General features: G+C 40.9%; 1 protein-coding gene across 4 annotated transcripts in view; it reads right to left on the reverse strand.

Moving 5' to 3' along the window:
* The window catches only part of MACO1 (macoilin 1), a 68,438-nt gene extending 47,922 nt beyond the window's left edge, over positions 1-20,516 (reverse strand). The window contains exons 1-4 of one of the 4 annotated variants that reach the window (XR_010157595.1): positions 20,228-20,467; positions 19,600-19,860; positions 3,884-4,025; positions 1,847-1,973 (exon numbers count right to left, since the gene is read on the reverse strand). Coding sequence is in view for 2 of the 4 variants with exons in the window: in XM_063812139.1 (XP_063668209.1) it covers positions 1,847-1,973; positions 3,884-4,025; positions 19,600-19,679 (349 nt within the window). In the remaining 2 variants the exon portion in view is untranslated. 4 annotated transcript variants of the gene reach the window in all.

Consider the following 20,516-nt stretch of genomic DNA (forward strand, 5'->3'; position numbering starts at 1 on the left):
AGAAAATACAAATTAAAAACTGGTGGGAAGAAAAATCACTTTAATTAGAGGAAAGCAGACTAAAGAACCTTCATAGTAGCTTATAAATCAAGTCAGATATGAAAGAGTGTGAAACATGGAGAAAATCATGCTCATAGCAGATACTTTAAAAAATACAGCTCAACTGTGTCTTCTACATGGGCCAACATCATCATCTTAGCAGTTCTGAGAAGAGGATGAATATTGGTCCAGACAGCTTTTATTATTATTTGGTGCTCCCTCTCTGGTCAAAATCCTACAGGTTGTAGCTAGGCCCAAGAATCAAGTTTCATGCAGCTTTGCAGACAAATTTGACTCTGACAGCCAATCCTCAAATCCTAGTGCATACCAAGCTCTGGCTTTCACAGTGGGCTGAGGCTGTCAAAATATCTCATCTGATCTTAGTCTGAAGTGACAGAAGTATAGCTCTAAGAAGTAGGGAGCTCTACTCTAGTCAGAACACACCTGCCACAGTGTAGAGAACCACTGAGGTAGGCAGACTAGGAGGGTGAAAGTGCTTAAAATATATAAGGAAAAGATGATGAAACCAGAGGTGTTCTTGCCTACAGAAAAGACTTAAGAGGTTATGACAGTGTCTTTAAATCTCTAAAGAAATATGAACGTGGAAGGGAGATTACATTCATTCAGTGTGGCTCTAATGCAGAGGTTCAATGTTTGGGATTGAGGGGATGGTCTGGTAGGGCACTTAATATTTTTTTATTATGTGTTGTTTTGTTGTGTGTTTTTTGAGATGGAGTCTCGCTCTGTCACCCAGGCTGGAGTGCAGTGGCGCAGTCTCAGCTCACTGCCACCTCTGTCTCCTGGGTTCAAGCGATTCTCTTGCCTTGGCCACCCGAGTAGCTGGGATTACAGGCATGTGCCACCACACCCAGCTAATTTTTGTATTTTTAGTAGAGGTGGGGTTTCACCATGCTGGCCAGATTGGTTTCAAACTCCTGACCTCAGGTGATCTGCCTGCCTCAGCCTCCCAAAGTGCTGGGATTACAGGCGTGAGCCACTGCGCCTGGCCCCCTTGACATTTTAAGGAAAAGTTTTATACATTCCCTTATATTTTTCTGGGAAAGCCTCTTTAGATCCTCCAAGAAATCAGCAAGCTGTGGCTTAGTCCAGATACTTAGGAGGCTGAGGTGGGAGGATCATTTGAGCCCAGGAGTTCAAGTCCAGCCTGGGCAACATAGTGAGACCCCATCTTAAAAAAAAATAGAAATTTTTAAAAAAGAAATCAACGAGCCCCAAAACAGTGAAGACATACTGGGTCAAAATTTAAGGAAGAAAATTCTGGCTTAACATGAGGAATAACTTTATTTTATAGCTGCCCAAAAACAGAGTAGGGTACCAGGAATGGTAGGTAAGTTCCTTGTCACTGTAGGTTTTCCATCAGAGGTAAAACCACCACGTGCCAGGGATGCTGTGAGGATTCTTTTGCCAAATTAAGGGTTCATCTAAATGACATTCCTTTCAATGATGAAATTCCATGAACATTTTTTTTTCTTTTTTGGCACATGGCTGTCTTCAAGTATACCTAAATAGAAATCAGTCTAACTATTTTTTTTAAAGATATATTCAGAGTGAGAGCTGGTACCTGCAATGCCTGTAATTAAAATATCAAATCATAACAGCTTAAAGTTTTTATTCAAATAACGAAAAAAGATATATATATTTGAAGGTATATTATAACCTATTAAGAAAAGAAAACTTTAAAATGTCCACATTAAACTCAACTCTAAATAATGTATTCAAAGAAATAACCACATTTAAAAATTTGAATCTAAGATTTCTATCCATCTAAGGAATCATTAAGACTTACCTGTGTGCCATACGTACTGAACCCATACATATGTGCTAGCAGCAAAAAAAAGCCACTGTATGGGGATGAACAGCAGGCATATTATATTTGACGTGAATGCTACACAAACAAAAAATACTGAGAAGGCCTAAAGGGAAAAATAAAACAAAACAAAAGATACATCTTAGAACCTGTTATTTTCAACCACACATTGTTAAACACATGTTGGACAAAATTATTGAAACTGCTAAGAGATAACTTGGTAACTGTAGAGCAAATTCACAAAAGGAAATTTTAAACATTTAAAATCAACCATATAAAAAGTAGTGGTTACTTTAACATTAAAGAATACTAGTACTTTATGGTCCTCAAATCATGAAAAAGAACTGGATCAGAATGAGCTGAGGTGGGACCACAGTGAATTCATTTGGATTCCAAATAAATGTGGGTTACCTGAAAGAACTAGAATTTTTTTTTTTCTTTTTTCTTTTTTGAGATGGAGTCTCACTCTGTCACCCAGGCTGGAGTGCAGTGGTGCGATCTTGGCTCACTGCAACCTCCACCTCCCGGGTTCAAGCAATTCTTCTGCCTCGGCCTCTTGAGTAGCTGCAACTGTAGGCACTTGCCACCACACCCAACTAATTTTTTGTAACTTTAGTAGAGACAGGGTTTCACCATGTTAGCTAGGGTGGTCTCAATCTCCTGACCTTGTGATCCACCCGCCTTGGCCTCCCAAAGTGCTGGGATTACAGGTGTGAACCACCACGTCTGGCCCTGAAAAAACTAGAATTTTAATACAGAAAAGTCTTCTCTCTCCTCACAAACCATTCCTAAAGAGCTTCATTCTTAAAAGACAGGCTGTCTGGAGCACAGATGAACCACAATATTAGTAAGAAATATACTGATGCTATTAGGTTGGTGCAAAAGTAATTGCACCAAACTAATAATAATTTTAATAATGCAGCTTTCCTCTGGACACCACTACCGCCAATAGAACATAAGCCGAAACTATCTTTTTAAAGCATGGATTTGCTCTGACCAAAGCACCAGGCCTGGGTGGGAGAGTTATAGTTTTAAGATGTGGCTGTAGAACACAACAGAATTAACACATTAATCAAGGGAACAAGCCCAGGCTTATGCTTGCTCCAATCCAGCAGCTGTCTAAATGTGGTTTGGGGATTTCTGGGGTGTCTTTGAGATCCCTCCAAGGGCTCTTTGAGGTTAAAACTATTTTCATAACAATACTAAGATGTTATCTGCCTTTTTTACACTCACTCATGCATATGGTGGAATTTTCTGTAAGTTACATGACATGTGATACAGTAACAGACTGACTTCAGAAGCAGATATGAGAATGTAGGTGTCTTCCATTGAGCCAAATATTAAAGAGATTTACAAAAATGGAGCCACTCTTCTATATTCTGTTTGTTTTAGAAAATATAGCTATTTTTCACTTAAAAATGTAATTTCTATTAACGTGTAATGGGCTTATTAATATGTTTAAGTGCATTAATAAGTGTGTATTTTAAATTTTTCTCAGTTTTAATTTCTAATACAGTAAATCTGGATAGATATAAGCCACATTAACAAAGGCTCTCTGGAGTCCTCAATAGTTTTTACGAGTGAAAAGGGGCCCTGAGACCAAAACGTTTGAAACACTACTCTAACTCGAATCCAATCACTAACCTAGCAACAGGGAACCCAGAAACACTTCAAAGCAGGACTGAGCAATTTTTTTTTTTTTAAGGTAGGAACGGCCTTTATGGTTGCAATGGGAAATGGAAGAGGAGGGAATATGCCATCCCTAGACTAGGTTGCCGCCCTCCAAAAGCCTGAGTAATTATTGCTTCCTCCACTGTTCTGTTTCACTGGAATGGGAGAGGAGGAGAAAATGTAACTATTTGATCAATGGGTTTAGACAAAATAGTTTAGAGGTCAATTTCAGTTAACAGACCCTATTAGCTAATCCTAACATAGTTACCTGAGTATTGCTAATAACATCTACTCTAAACAGCTGAATGGTCCCCACACATGGAAAACATGTATTACTAGACATACCAGTCCCTGGTATCTGAAGGAATCATAGACGCTTCTGATGAAAAGCCAGAATGGCCACAGGTATTCAAATCTGAACTCCAGGACAAAATCTGCTAGGAGGACAAGTGCCCACACCACCAGGAATTTCAGGTATAAAAATGTACTGCAAAATATAAAAATAAAGAATTAATTTAAGGTCATTTGTGAGTAACTAGAAATAGAAAATTCACTGTTTCTGTTTAAAACGACAAAAAAATACCTCCATATATCATGAAAACAATGGAGATAAAGCACAAAAAAGAGATGCTGCCGTGGCCCATCTGCATTTTAAATGCTCTGGTGTTCATTCTCAGACCCAAAACTATCAAGATAAGATGATACCAAAAACGCTTAATTCCACTTAAGATGGAAAAAAACCATTTAAATCCCACCACTATTTTAAAAATGTGCTAAGTGTCTGACTTCAAAATACTGCAACACTCTCAAAATTACAGCTTTCAAGCTGTTCTTCATTAGAAGAAAATGTCACAGTTGAAAGGCTTCAAATTTGCTGTTTCCCCACCCCTATACATCTGTTTGAAGAGTCTTTGAAATTCTTGATGCACATCCTTACATGCTTAAAGAATTCTGTCTTTTTTTCCCCCTTTTTTCCTCTTGCCTCTGTATATAGTATTCATCTGCATTAACCAAACAAAAACCAAATGACTTCCCCAAATAGACAGAAACAAACTTAGGGAGCAGATGCTAATCACTACCAAGGGCTGTGAAAGCATAAAAATGTACATTAAAGAAAAAACTCCTTAAACATCTAAGCCATGCTCCAGCTGAGATATAAATGTGTGTTCCCAGTTCCCTCTGGACTTGTGTTAAACAGAAACACTCAGACAAGCCAGTTAGGACACATATGTAACCACTGCAGTAGGTCAAACAAGGACACAGAAAAAAATATTATTTTTCATATACTCTATAGGTCAATTTTCCAGTTCATTAGTTGCATAATGGACAATAGAAGCCTTTAGATTCTACTTGTTAACAAGCCTCTATTTCTGTGCTCCTAATCCTGCCAATTCTGGAGGTCAAATTTAGGTATTAAAAAATATTTTCCACAATATACAAAATGGAAATACCTAAAATTCACTTTCATTTGGGATAAAGCCTTGCACGGTATTTTGTAATACAAATATTCCAATACTGATGTGATCAAATTAGTCATTTAAAAAAACAACAAAATTGAGATTTTTAATAAATAATTTTGAAATATATTCCAATAAGATACAAAAGACTTACATACTTGGAGGAAAAAAACAAAAACAAAAGCAAGAACTTAAAGTAAAATAATAAAAAGAAAAGAGAAAAAAAGAAAAAAGAAAAAAAAAGCAGGATCCAGCATTGAGGATTTATTTTGTGCCCTTTGAAGCCATTCAGGCAAGAGATGTCAAGAACAGAAACATTTGACCCTCAATGATACAGTATTCACAGTGATACATAATTTGTCATCTAGGGTCGATTTCTAATATTTATCCTTAGAACTTCTTTAGGTTTGATAATAAGTTTCTACTAAGAGGTATGCCATAAAGGAATCCGAAGCAAATCACAAAAGAACACAATCTTTTTTTTTTTTTTTTTTTGAGACAGGGTCTTGAGCTGTCTCCCAGGATGGAGTGCAATGGCACGATCATAGCTCACAGCAGCCTCAATCTACTGGGCTCAAGTGATCCTTCTACCTCAGCTTCCCAAATAGGTGGTAATATAGGCATGCGCCACCACGTTTGGCTTTTTTTTTTTTTTTTAAAATAGAGATGGGGGTCTCACCATGTAACCCAGGCTGGTCTCAAACTCCTGGGCTCCTCCTGTCTCACCCTCCCAAAGTGTTGGGATTTCAGGTATGTGCCTGGCCAGAACACAGTCTTGAATCCTAAGTCCCACCTTTCAGTTTCATTTCACTAGAGTTCTGCTGGCCAGATGAAGATAGAGTCCTCGTAATTCTCACTCATTAAATCCATAACTGACCTAGTGGAGAGCAATGCACATTTTATTACAAAGAACAAACGACGGCCAGGCACAGTGGCTTATATCTGTAATCCCAGCACTTTGGGTGGCCAAGGTGTCCAGGAGTTCGAGACCAGCCTGGGCAACGTAGTGAGACCCCATCTGTACAAAAAATTTAAAAATTAGCCAGGTGTAGTGGCGCACACTTGTAGTCCCAGCTACTCAGAAGGCTGAGGTAAAAGAATTGTTTGAACCTGGGAGGTCCATGCTGCAGTGAGCCACGACTGTGCCACTGCACTCCAGCCTGGGTGACAGAGCAAGACCCTGTCTCAAAACAAAAACAAAAACAAACAAAAAAACACAACTGACTCATGCAGGTATTCGGGAGCACAAATCTAGTTTGAAACTAGATTTCCAAGGTGCTTGACTTTAAAACTAAGAGTTTTTTTCCTTGTGTCTAGAACCCTTTCTACGTTTTGAAAAAGGAATAACAGCCTCTCCACCATGGTTTCAGAGCACTTTTTAAAAAATGGCATAGCTAGAAGCAGTGGCGTGCACCTGTAGTCCCAGCTATTTGGGAGGCTGAGGTAGGAGGATCATTTGAGCCCAGGGGTTCAAGTCCAGCCTGGTCAACAAAGTGAGACCCCCATCTCTTTATTTATTTATTTATTTATTTATTTATTTAAAGACTGAGTTTCACTCTATCACCCAGGCTGGAGTGTGGTGGCATGATTTCAGCTCACTGCAACCTCCACTTCCCGGGTTCAAGTGATCCTCCTGCCTTGGCCTCCCAAGTAGCTGAGACTACAGGTGCACACCACCACACCACACTCAGCTAATTTTTGTATTTTTTTAGTAGAGACGTGTTTTCACCATGTTGGCCAGGCTGGTCTCAAATTCCTGACCTCAAGTGATCTGCCTGCCTTGGCCTCCCAAACTGCTGGGATTACAGGCGTGAGCCACTGTGTCTGGCCAAGACACCATCTCTTAAAAAAAAAAAAAAAAAAAAAGGGCATGGAAATATATTATTTTTCCTGATTAATCCTTTTCCCCATGGAGCTATCTCTGGAATGTAGCTGAATGAGACATGAAGGGTACCCCATCAGGTCTAGTCCTTACCATTCCCAAAGTGGAGAAGAAAGAGTACCACCAATTGCTTTCTGCCCAAAATGCCCCGAAGGCATGGCAGGATCCCAGTCAGACCCCAGTCAGATCCTGCCATGGCAACACTCCGCTTCACTATTTAGATAGCATTATCCAAAGAATGGTAGCCTGTTGAATACGTACTTTTTAATAATTCAATCATTTAAAATTAACGTAGTTCAAAAATTACCATCTTTGTTAGTGACTATTCTTTTTCAATTGCATAACTTTAAGGCGGGGTTCCTTTTGATACATTTCTTTTCAAACAACTGCTTTCATACCTTTGATGTTCCTTGACACCCAGTTCTTACTGAGTCACAGTTTAGAAGTACAGGTATCTAAGAAAACTTGATCTTTTACAAACGTATGCCATACCCTCAACTTTCCTCTGGCTCTCCTTTCAGGCAGGCCTGCCTCTAAAATCAAGAGACAACCTAATTAACAAACCTAACTTTCTCTAAGACTAATCTTGAATTCTATTAAGTCATTTTAGTCTTAGAGGTTTTAGAAGTTTAAGACAGCTGCCTGATTCAGTATTCACTTAGCCCTCTCCATCAGTAAATCATGCCTCTTATCCTTCTGTAGGTACATGTACAGAAGTTAAAGACAAGTAATCTAAAATGATTGCTCATCACAGTAAAAGCCCTAATTCCTCTCCTTTCATATTCTGAAGGTCATAAGATTTTTGCCAAATCTAAAGAGATGACATTCCAAGGGATGAGAAAATTAGACAGGGATTTAAGCCATCATGGCATTCTAAAATATTTCTTTAAAACCATGAAGAAAATATGATTAAATATAAAATACTTTTATACACAGTTCATTATATGACTCATGGCTAATTTGATGTTACCTTGATTCTCTGATCCAAATAAATTTGCTAATAACTATACTGTATCTTAAACAAAATTTTAAAGCATAACTGCAACAAAAAGATATTTTCCAAAATAATATATTGAAACAAGGGCAAATGAATAACATCTTCTGATGGTCTTGTAAGCTTCCGAGTGCCAATGAAATTAAGCAGTCTTATGCAATTGTTAGGCTTAATGGTGGTGACTCTATCAAAGTGAATATTAACTATAAGATTCTCCCCCCATTCTATTCCTACCTTTGCCATTTACAACCATTTTTTACCTCAATCCATTTAGCAGTACTCTCCATCCATAGATTAATCATCTATGATTAATGAGAAGCAGTATTCAACATTCTTCTTATTCCAAGTAAAGTGCACCTTTTCTCCAGTATCTCTAGCTGCTTATCATCTAGATCATTTTCTGGAGCCCACACAATTACCACCAGCTGGCCATCAATCCCTAGTACCTGACCTTTTCCCTAGGCAGACTAATGGCCATTTAGTTCACTTGGTCCTCACTACAGAAATGAGTCTGTGGAATATTTTACTGGCTCTGCTAGTAGCCATCCATCTCAATCCCAGCTTTCCTGTCCTCTCAGTAATGGCAACTGTGAGTCATCTTTTGCATTCAGTATCTGCCATGATACTTCCTAGACCAAACTGCTTTATCTTTTCTGTTATCCAATACCTCTCCCTACTGGACATCACCTCTAGAACATTCATTCAGCCCCTTATCTGGCTTGTACTCTACCTGAAGTCTCACACTGGCCATTTGTTAATTACAGCCTTGCTAATCAAAGTATTGGTCTCTGGACTAGCAGAATCACCGTCATATATTAGCTTTTTAGAAAAGCAGAATTTCAGGACCTATTTAATCTAAGCCTGCATTTTAACCAGATCCCTAGGCTACTTGCGCATACAATCAAATTTTAGAAGCACTGGTATATAACATAAATTTCTCATTGTCATGGAATTTCCACTCAATTACAGGATGTCTCAGAAAAAAGACAATGCCCTAATCAGATAATCCGTACTTATCACCAAATGGTTGACTGTCCTTCTCATAACTGGGAACATTCAAACTGTTCAGGGTTAGTTCTTCCATTTTTCTACATTTCTTTCTGAGTCAAAGCCAAGATCCCTACCTAAGTACAATTAAAACTAAATGAAGCACTTCCATAGCTACTCATCCTTCGGCACACAGCACAAATATCACTTCCTCACAATAAGCCGCCCTAACCCCAAAGTAAAGACTAGGACCCCATTACATACTCACATAGCATCCTGTACTATAAGAACGCTGAATCACAATGATAATTAAATAATATTTTGTGTAATTAGCTGTTCGGATGTAAAGTCCACAAGAAAAAAGGAGCTGCCCATTTTGTTCCCTGTTTTATCTCCTTAGTGCCCAGCACAGTACTCTGACTACAGGAGCTTAACTATTTTTTTTCTCAAAAAATATTTGTTGAGGCCGGGCGCAGTGGCTCACGCCTATAATCCCAGCACTTTGGGAGGCTGAGGCGGGTGGATGACCTTAAGTCAGGAGTTCGAGACCAGCCTGGCCAACATGGTGAAACCCCGTCTCTACTAAAAATACAAAAAAATTAGCCAGGCAGATGCCTGTAATCCCAGCTACTCTGGAGGCTGAAGCAGGAGAATCGCTTGAACCCAGGAGGTGGAGGTTACAGTGAGCCGAGATCATACCACTGAGCTCCAGTCTGGGCAACAAGAGCAAAACTCCGTCTCAAAAAAAAAAAATGTTGAATGAATGATCTGTAATGTAGAAAAGTGTTTAGGACTGACAGTAGGACTTTTACCAAAGCACATACTTACAACGAATATAGAGGGAGAGATGACACACAGGTGACTGACTGGGAAGGTGTCTGGACAAAGCAACAACAACCAAGATAACCAATGCAGCTTCTGCCTGAACGATTACCATGAACCTGCTCCCATCTGTTCTGAATGTTCTTCACTATGAAGAAACTAATTTAATAAGCCTTGTTCTGGGTGCCAGACTATCACTCCATTTGGCCTACCTGCCACTGGCTCTGACGACAGCGGTGGTTCTCAAAGTATCTTCTAGTAAGCCAGACACTAAAGAGCTATGCAAAAATGTAAAACCACACCAGTCTTCTCATGAATTTATTAATTTATTGTTACTTTTCTTTCTTTTTTTTTTTTTTGAGATGGAGTCTCACTCTGTCGCCCAGGCTGGAGTGCAATGGCACAATCTTGGCTCACTGCAACCTCTACCTCCCAGTTCAAGTGATTCTCCCACCTCAGCCTCTCAAGTAGCTGGGATTACAGGTGCCTACCACCATGCCTGGCTAATTTTTGTATTTTTAGTAGAGATGGGGTTTCACCATGTTGACCAGGCTGGTCTCAAACTCCTGACTTCAGGTGATCCGCCCGCCTTGGCCTCACAAAGTGCTGGGATTACAGGCGTGAGCCACTGTGCTCAGCAATTTATTGTTACTTTTAAGTGAACTAATGTTTTAAATTTTTCTATTTTAACTTTTTTCTTTCTTCTTTTTTTTTTTTTTTTCCAGAACTGGGGTCTTCCTTTGTTGCCCAGGCTGAAGTGCAGTGGTACAATCATAGCTCACTGCAGCGTCAACCTCAACCTGGGCTCAAGTGATCCCCCTACCTCAGCCTCCAGAGTAATTAGGACTACGGGCACATACCACCATGCTTGGCTAATTTTTTTTTTTTTTTTTTTTTTTTTGTAGAGATGGGATGTCGCTATGTTGCCCAGATTGGTCAACATAGCAAGATCCTGGGCTCAAGTGATCCTCCTACCTTGACCTCCCAAAGTGTTGGGACTACAGGCATGAGCCACCACATCCAGCCAATTTTAATTTCTAATACAGTAAATATTGATAGATATAATCCATATAAACCAAATCTCTGTGATATTCTCAATCTTTTTTTTTTTTTTTTTTTTTTTTGAGACAGAGTTTCGCTTGTTGCCCAGGCTAGAATGCAATGGTGCGATCTCGGCTCACCGCAATCTCTGCCTCCTGGGTTCAAGTGATTCTCCTGCCTCAGCCTCCCAAGTAGCTGGGATTACAGGCATGCGCCACCATGCCCAGCTAATTTTTCATTTTTAGTAGAGACGAGGTTTCTCCAAGTTGGTCAGGCTGGTCTCAAACTCCTGACCTCAAGTGATCCACCTGTCTCGGCCTCCCAAAGTGCTGGGACTACAGGTGTGAGCCACAGTGTCCAGCCTCAATCATTTTTAAGAGTGTAAAGAGATCCAGAGACAAAAAAATTTTTTGACAAAAAAAAAAATATAGAAAGTTGTGTGTGAGCCTTAACATAAAATAAACTGGAACCACTGCTGCATTCTGCAGGCACCTCCTTGTATAAAATCCAAAAAAGGGGAGCAGGCTGAGAAGACCAAGCTGTTCCATATTTCTTTTTTCTATTCTAGGCCTCCTGCATACTGCAAAGGGAACCTTTCTAGTGTCAATTACACACACACACGCGCGCGTACATGTGCAGTCACTGCAATGACAAATCTAACAGTGTGAAATATGCCCTTTTTTGTTTGTTTATTTTTTTCAGAGACAGAGTCTTACTCTGTCTCCTAGGCTGTAGCGCAGTGGTGTGACCATAACTCACTGCAACCTCCAACTCCTGAGCTCAAGCGATCCTCCCACCTCAGCCTCCCAAGTAGCAAGGGTGACAGGCAAGAGCCACCATGCCTGGCTATTTTTTTTCTTTAAAAATAAACAAATAAATAAATAGGGTATCTTATGCCTTTCACTAAGGTGTAAGTACTTTGTACTATTTTTGTGACTTTTCTGTTTAATTAAATCTAAAATTATTTCAAAATGAGAAGTTAAAAAGAAGCAACACATACTTGTTATTAAAAAGGTAATATAAAGCCCTTATAGTCCTGCCTCAAGATGATTGCTGTTATATAATTCATAAATATAGTTTGCTTTTTCTATATAAACAAATGTGTTTCTTTCTTAACAAAAACAGGTTTCTGTTTGACATGTCCACTTCTTTTTTTTTTTAGTTTTTTATTTTATTTTTCTTGAGACAGTCTCACTCTGTCGCCTAGGCTGCAGTGCAGTGGCACAATCTCGACTCACTGCAACCTCTGCCTCCTGGGTTCAAGCAGTTCTCCCAAGTCTCCCAAGTAGCTGGGATTACAGGCGCATGCTACCACGCCCAGCTAACTTTTATATTTTTAGTAGAGACGGGGTTTCGCCACGTTGGCCAGGCTGGTCTTGAACTCCTGACCTCAGGTGATCCACCCGCCTCGACCTCCCAAAGTGCTGGGATTACAGGCGTGAGCCACGGGGCCCAGTCATGTCCACTTCTTTATATAGAATTTCCCTTATCCATTTTAGCAGCAACATAGAGTTCCACATAGAATTTACACTGTTCTCTGCAGTCTCCTAACTTCTGTTTCTGTACTCTTTCAACAGTGCCTTGCAGCTTTTTAGTTCTCTATTCCTCAGGTTTGTTTCCTATAAAATGGCAATAACTACTCTGCCTATTTCACACTTGTGAGGATAAAATGAGATAATATGAAAACATTTGAAAAGGTTACAAGTAAGATAGAAATGTAAGGTGTGATTAAGCAGATTATTACTATCAATTATATGAAGCATAATTTTGATTCCCTTATGAAATGAATTTCTAATGTTTATATAATGTTAACAGGTTTTTTTAGAGCCTGTGAGTTGTTTTCTCTCTCCGCCTATGCTTCTTCACCCCTCCCCTTCCTCAACCCCATAGACTCCACACTGTTAAAAGTATTCTTGAAACAGAAATTCTAAAACTCACCACCTGCATTAGGTTACAATACCTGTCCTTGATATCTCTGTGGTCGATATAGACCTTTATAAAAATGTTATACTACAAAACCGTGAAAACCTTTTTTAGCGATTTCCATTCTAGATTTTTTTTTTCCTTTAAATTGGGGGCTGATTATGGTGGCTCACGCCTATAATATCAGCACTTTGGGATTATATTAACCACCACGCCCAGCCAATTCTCTTTTTTTTTGACACAGGGTCTTGCTCTATTGCCCAGGCTGGAGTGTAGTGACACGATCATGGCACACTGCAGCCTCAAACTCCTGGGCTCACGTGATCCTCCCGCCTCAGCCTCCCAAGTAGCTGGGACTACAGGAATGTGACACCACACCCAGCTAATTTTTTTGAATTTTAGTAGAGATGAGGTCTCGCTATGTTACCTAGGCTAGTCTTGAACTCCTGGACTCAAGCAATCCTCTTGCCTCAGCCTCCCAAAGTGCTGGGGTTACAGCCATCACACCCGGCCAAAAATTCTTATTACATCTGAGCAAGACGACTCAAGCCTCAGACAGTATCTCTCTTTTCTGAGACAGGAATCCTTACTTTGGGCATGAACATAGTATTCATTCTCTTTAATGTTCAACTGTTCTTGCTACAAGATAGGCAAAGTACTGATTTTAGTACTCAGCTATTTATTTGGTTTTTAAAAGTGTTGGGTGGGTGCGGTGGCTCATGCCTATAATCCCAGCACTTTGAGAGGTCAAGGTGAGTGGCTCACTTGAGCCCAGGAGTTCAAGACCAGCCTATACAACATGGCGAGACTCCATCTTTATAAAAACACAAAAACGCAAAAAAAAAAAAAAAAAAGCCAGGCATGGTAGTATATGCCTTTGGTCCCAGCTACTCGGTCAGCTGAAGTGTAAGGATCTCTTGAACCCAGGAGATGAAGGATACAGTGAGTTGTGATCTCGCTGCTGCACTCCAGCCTGGGCGACAGAATGAGACCCTGTCTCAAAAAAAAAAAAAAAAAAGTGTTTTGAAGATGAACAACGTAACAATATGATTCAAAAACAGAATGAGATTATTTCTAGCCACTCCTCTGTGCTGAGTGGGAGATCGGTCCTAAACAGCTCAAACGCATCAGTGATATGAACAGATATATGAAAGTGGAGTAGTCGCACCATTTTAATCACTAAATGCAAAAGCTCTGAAAAAGAGAAGGCAACAGAGGAGATGGGGTGAGGGATACATTATTTTTGGTGCCACAATCCCATGACTCAAAGTGGGCATATCATCCTTAAAGGCAGCAGAGAAAAAAATATAAAGCAATCAAGGTCAGTACTATGAACGTCTTCAAAGGCCAGGGAAGACAAGTGCCTTGGAAGGCTCATCAGCTGAGACAATTTGATGTCGGTTAAATGTCAAATTAAAGATACAAAGCCTCAATATTCTCTAAAAGTTGATTAACTTTTTTCAAGCTTCCATTGCCAGGATGCAAGGTGAGAGGCTTTGAAAAGTCACTACTTAAGCATCTGAAGAACAGTGGAAAAAGACTAACAAGGATATGTGTATCTACTGTTGTATGTACCATCCTACTTATGCAGCTTGCTGGACAGCCAACTTCTTTTTCTTCTGGACTTAATTCTTGAGAAAGAGCCAACTAAAATAATTATGCCCAAATCTAGTAAGCCTGGGGATAAACTAATCAGTATATCTGAAGAGCACACTAAATTTTATGAAGAAAAGTAACCTAATTACAGTATTTCACTTAACTATGTTTGTGAAATTTCTACTTGCCCTCCAAACTCCACAAGATGGTAGCCTAGAAACAGATAAAACAAAGTGCACATTTATATACATAAAACCCCAAAGGGTTAACAATATCAGTGGGGAGATCTGGGAGAAATGGCCAAAGAAAAAGATTCTAGGAACATAAATGCTTACAGAACATGGACTGGGTCCATGAGATATATACAAGCATATAACTAGTAAGAAAATGTAAATAATTATTTGTTAAACCTACCATTAAGATCAATCTCTAAATCTAGTGAGGTTCAAGAGAGGCCATGAGGAATCGATGTGAAGAAAAAGGAGACTATCAATGATAAAACAGGAAGCTTTTAAGCAAATAATGTGAAGTGAATCACGTTCTCTCCTGTTCCCCTCCTCAACCCAGCAGCAATTTAAAGGGATTTTCAAAACACCTAATGAAACTAAACTGCCAAGACTGCTCAGACAGGAAGAATCATAATGAAAGTTGGAGGAAAGTGCTTTTTCATCCCAGTGTGGCCGATTTTTAAAGTGTATTTTGTGAAAACCACAAATAGAAGAGTTTAGCTAATAAACACTTCACTGCATAGGTTAGTGAAAACATTTCAATTTCTCCTTCCCCAACACTCCTCTAAAACAATACAGAATCTATCACTTTCATGCCAGGTCCAGGATTGTTAAAGTTAAAGCCTACCAAGATTACCAAAATGCTTTTAGGCTATGAGATTGCAACACAGGTATCTGGGGTTTCAGTTGCAGAACACATGTACAATCAAGGCAGCCAAGGGTCATGACAGCCTGCAGTGACTTTAATAAGCATAGCCCAAAGGAGTCTAAAACTAGGCTTAGAAAACATCATTAAGGAGGCAGAAAAAGCAGTCAAATGAAACCTCTGGAGATCAGATGTAGACAAGGGTCTGAAAAAGGAAATTGGGAAGTTGAGAAGAATGCAAAATTTAATCACTTTAAAAAGTCACTTTTGAGGAGCCCCAAGGACCAGAGAATTTTTCTCTGAAATAAAAATGGGAAATAATAACATATACACCAGTGCTGAGTTCTTAGTCCTAGTTTTAAGGCATTAAACTGCAAAAATATGACAGTCAGGTACAATACTGCACTGCCTAAGCTTCACACAGCACTACAAGCAGAATCCAGTACATGAAGACAGGAAGCAGTCTTAAATACACAGTGAAAGGATACTTCCTTCAGCCACCAGTAACACAGATATAAAATCATTCCCAGAAGCTTAAAACATATACCTTACTTAAAATTTGTATTATATTTACTTGCATAAATAACCATTTAACTGTAGCGATTTGGAATATATGTATACTTTAAACATAAATGTTTCTGCCTCCTTCTTCTACTTACCACATCTTATCTCCTCATTTTTGTATTATAAAGTCAGTAATTCTCTGAGGGAAGGGAGTGGAAAGTATGGCAGGGTGAGAGGTAGGGGTAAACCATACAGAATCCCCTTAAGGCTTTTAAAAACTACATAGTACCCTAACCTCACCTCACCTGGAAAATCACTGACTGCAATGAGATATTACTATCGGGAGTGTCTGGTGCACATGTGTCTAGGCAGACACAGAGAGAGAACCCAGCCCAGAAAACCAAAGGACCTTAGAAATATAAGAGTTAGGTACTTAATAACTTATGTTCATAATTTTTAAAGTACTTTCATATCTATCTCATTTGAGATAGAAAAGACTCCCTCATATAGTGGCAACTGTCTACTTTATCATAAAATAGCACAGAGCAAAATACAGCTGTTAATGTGTCAGATGAACCACTAAAACAGTAAGCTAAAATTTAGCACAACAGAAATATTTTTACTTGAACAGAAATTAAAGTTCTTTGGAAACTCTAAACCACTGTACAAATTTAAGATGGTATTACTACGGCCTACTAGACTGTAAACTCCTTGAAGACAATGAGCCATGTGTTATCCTGTATCCTCCACAATTCCCTGAACAACGTAGGCACTTCATGAATGAAATGGACTAGCTTATATTCATTTATTAATTTACTCACTCAACATTTATTGAACACTGAACGTCGACTCTGTCAGGCTCTGGGCTGGGTCAGATTTTTTTAAAACTACATCGAACTTTAGCCCCTAGTAAGATGAAAAGATCACTATTCCTATTTCCTTTCTCCTATTTTTAATTATTAACTGGACTAAAATATTTCTATAGCATGTTTCACTTTTCAAATGATGTTTTATATGTATAAATGCAGATTACATTAACATAATGTCTAAAATTAATTTTCCTTGTATCTCACCCCGAAACAGAATTCCAAGACAGCCATGATACTCACAATAAATGATATCATTTGACAGTCACCTTAGTAACAGTTGTTGGACTGCAGCCCATGATTTAAAAGTGAGTCCACAACAGGATTTTTTAAAGCAAGACCAAACAGCAACTGACCCTTTGTTTTGGCTACTCAACTTTTGTTTACAGTTGCACCAAATCTTACAGTATTTCCTGCCTCCTTAAAAAATTAACCACACGTTAAACTGTGATAGCAACAACATGGTAAATAGTATCTGTAAACTACACTAGGATTTATAAAGCATTTCACAAACTGTACATATCTCCTTTAGTCCTGAAAACTCATTTGAAGGTGGGAGAACTGGGGCTCAAAGCTGTGGATGCCCTGTCTGCCTAAAGCAGCAGAGCTGGGATTTTGAGTCTGATCCTGGGTCTCCTGATTCCTGCAGTCCAGTGCGCTTTTCACCACAGCTGCCTCCTTCCTATGCCAAGGCTCAGAAAGTTGTACAGACTGAGAACGTGAAAATAGTAAGTCCATGAAAGGTTTGGCTATGAAACAGTAGACAGTGGTTATCAAAACTGTCAACACGGCCCCAGAAAAAAAACAAGGCTCTCTGTTTAATGAATCCAAAATTGCCCACGTTGTTGAGAAACAAAATGGGCAATAGATGGTGTGAAAAACAACTTAGCATAGACTTAAATTTGATGATCACCAGAAATTTGATATTCATGAATCCTCAAGCATTCTAGTTTATAACCAGTCCACTCATCCTGTTTGCTTTAGAAATAACAGGAAATTTTTCTAAATCTCTTTAAAAACAGAATTGGGCAAAAAAAAAAAAAAAATTTTTGTTCTTCAGTCCAATACTCCATAATATAAACCAAGAAACAGATAAGTGAGTTGAAACGCTCATTTGATATATGATACTCCAACCAGGAAAGACAGGTAGAAATACATTTAGGTCTTTTATTAACATTTAACTTAAAGAATGCAAAACAGAGAAACATAAGAAGATTTAAGGCTAATGCACTGTCGGTTTTTAAAATTTTGCAGATGAACCTCTGAATAACTTGCATAGAGTATTTACAATTAACCTTTAGGGTAAGAAAATTCAAATTTCAAAAGCCATCAGTAAGATGATAAATCTTCATTAAACAATGAATTCACTTCTTCACATCGATTCACACTGAGTAGCTATTATGGCGCAGGTTGTAAACTGGGTCTATTGGTTCAAGTACAGAGAAATTGAAATACAGCAGAAAACACGTAAACAATATGGGACTCTCAATCTTCTTGCTATAAATGGAGGTACATCATCTTATGTTACTGTAAATAGCAGCTATTCAAATGCCACAGTTGTGCTAAGTCTACCAACTCGGTTTAATATCCCTTTCCTATTTTTATGTTACCATTAATGTTAAGTTGGTCAAATATTTTTCAATAGCCAAAGGGGAAAAACTTTCTTTAATTCAAGAATGTATAGTGTATGTAACGTGAATTGAAGGGACCTTTCCTCCATCTATGTGTAGAAAAAATTGTTTGCTTTCACAGTTCAAGTTAAAATGGTCAAGTTCGATTCATTCAGCATAGATTCGAGTCTGTTTTACTCACTGCTCTATCTTCACTGATTAGAAATGTTCCTGGCACATAGTATATATAACTGTTGAATGAATGAATTACTCCTATGCTCTATGGCTCATTTTATAAGAATATACCCAAGAAATTTTTACTTTGATTCCTTAATGCTTTTAAACTTGAAGAAAATCCCCAGTGTTTACATCAGTCAGCTGCTTGTGGAAAGCAATCATTCCACATCTGTAAACAAGAGCATGTGCAAGGTGTACAGTTATGTTAAGACAACTTGGGTGTCATCAGCTACCTCACATATTTCTTGAAATCCCACAACTAGAGGAGCTAATTGTAAAACACCATGAGGACTCAATTAAGCCTACATCCACATGCTGAGAATTCTTCTTTGTAAACTAATTACTTCTCCACCGAAATCTGTATCAAGGCAAATACCATTTACAAGTAACATTCTGAGAAGAACCAGAAAATAACAGTCGTACACAAATCGACTTGGGGAAGCTATGATAGTAAGTTGCCCCATGAACCTGCTGTCTTTCTCTACCGGTGGACTGAATTCAATTTCTATTTAAAGGGACACTGCTTTTCTTGCGGATGAAAAAAAAAAAAAGAGTTTGGAGAAAATCCCTTTTTAAAAACGTTCAAAGCAAGCTATCTGCTTGGAACTGCCAAAACAATATTTGCTGAAAAACTGGTCATCAGACCCTTCCGAGTCTGGAGCAGGGCCACAGGGCATGATTTGGGGGTATCAGCTTCAGCCCTGGGTGCCAAGTTTGAGATCCCATATGGGAAGCAGAAGGTGAAAGAAGTGACAGCATGGCCCCAGGCCAGTCTACTGGCAGCTTGGGGGAACGAGGGGCCACAGTGGGCTCTCAACTTTGTCAGCCTCCCCCACCCCCCCGCGCTGTGGCCCACGCGCCTCCTGGCTCCGGTCGGCAAACCCCCAGGCCACCGGGGGGCTCGGGGGCCAGCCAGGGGTCCCGGAAGCGGCCCTCCGGGCCCAGCGGCACGACCGGGATGCTGAGGAACGCCGGGCTGGTTGGGGGCTCTCCGCCCCTCCCCCCGGCGGGCCCGGCGCTTCCAACGGCGGCGCGGCGGCTCCCTCAGCCAGAGCCCGCCGCGCCCTGCCCGCCCGGCCCTCGCCACGCCCCGCGCCCCCGGGGCGGACCCCCGGCGGGCCGGCCAGCGGCTCCGGGGCCAGCGCTCCTCAGGAGAGCCCCCGGCGCGGACGTGCGGCCTACTCGGGGTTACATAACGGGGCCAGGCCCCTCGGAGCTGGAGGGGGACCGCAGGGCCCGCGCCCGCGGAGTGGGGGTGCAGCCGCTCACCTGCCGTAAATGCCCTCGGTGATCCGGTTCCGCTTTAGGGGGCGGCGGAGCTTACTGCAGTCGGCGTTCCGCCGCTTCATCCTCCCGCTGGGGGGCCGGGTGCCCGCGCCGCCGCCGCCGTCTCTCACCTCAGCTGCCGCCGCCGCTGGCCCGCCCCGCGTCGGGCCTGGACTCTACCCCTGAGGCCGGTCACACAGACATGGAGCCAGCACCCGGGGGGAGGGGGTAGCACGGGGAGGGGGGGCTCAGAGCCTCCTCCGCCTTCGGAAACAAAGAAATGACAATTCCGGGGCCCGCCCGCCCAGCACCAGCCAGCCGCCTGCCCCGCCTCCCCGGCTCCGACGGACGGCCCGGGAGGCCAATCGAAGCCACCGGTAAACCGCTGTCGGCCAATCCCAGGGCCCGCTGAGGCAAAACTGACTCTGGAACCCGCCCCTTTGAAGGACGGAAGAATGCGCCAATCATTACGGTGTCTGGGTCCCCGGCTGAGCCTATCAGAAAAGATTTAAATAGAGGCTTATAAATAGGCCCTATAAATATAATATCCTATATTACGTCTTGTTGCGAAGGTATGCTTTATTATTATTGGGTTGCGTTTCATTGTATTGTAATCCCTACTAGAGCATACCGTACGGCATGGTATTGTAGGCTCTCGTCTAGCAATGCATGAAATCGGAAGGCCCGGGTTTGCGGCATGTGCGGTGTCTGCGCTGACGTGCGCTTCAGCCAGTCGCGTCATTATGTAAGGGAGCATCCCAGGAACAGCGCCGGGGACCCGTCTGCGGATGCTGGAGAGCTCGGCCAGGCCGGCCGCGTCAGCGCGCACCGGGGGTACGAATGACAAAGCAAACCCCACACGCACACAGACACACACCCTGCCAGCTTCCCGCGACGTGGTGACAGCGCGCCGGCCAATC

Source organism: Pan troglodytes, chromosome 1 (assembly GCF_028858775.2).
Source record: "Pan troglodytes isolate AG18354 chromosome 1, NHGRI_mPanTro3-v2.0_pri, whole genome shotgun sequence".
NCBI lineage: Eukaryota > Metazoa > Chordata > Mammalia > Primates > Hominidae > Pan > Pan troglodytes.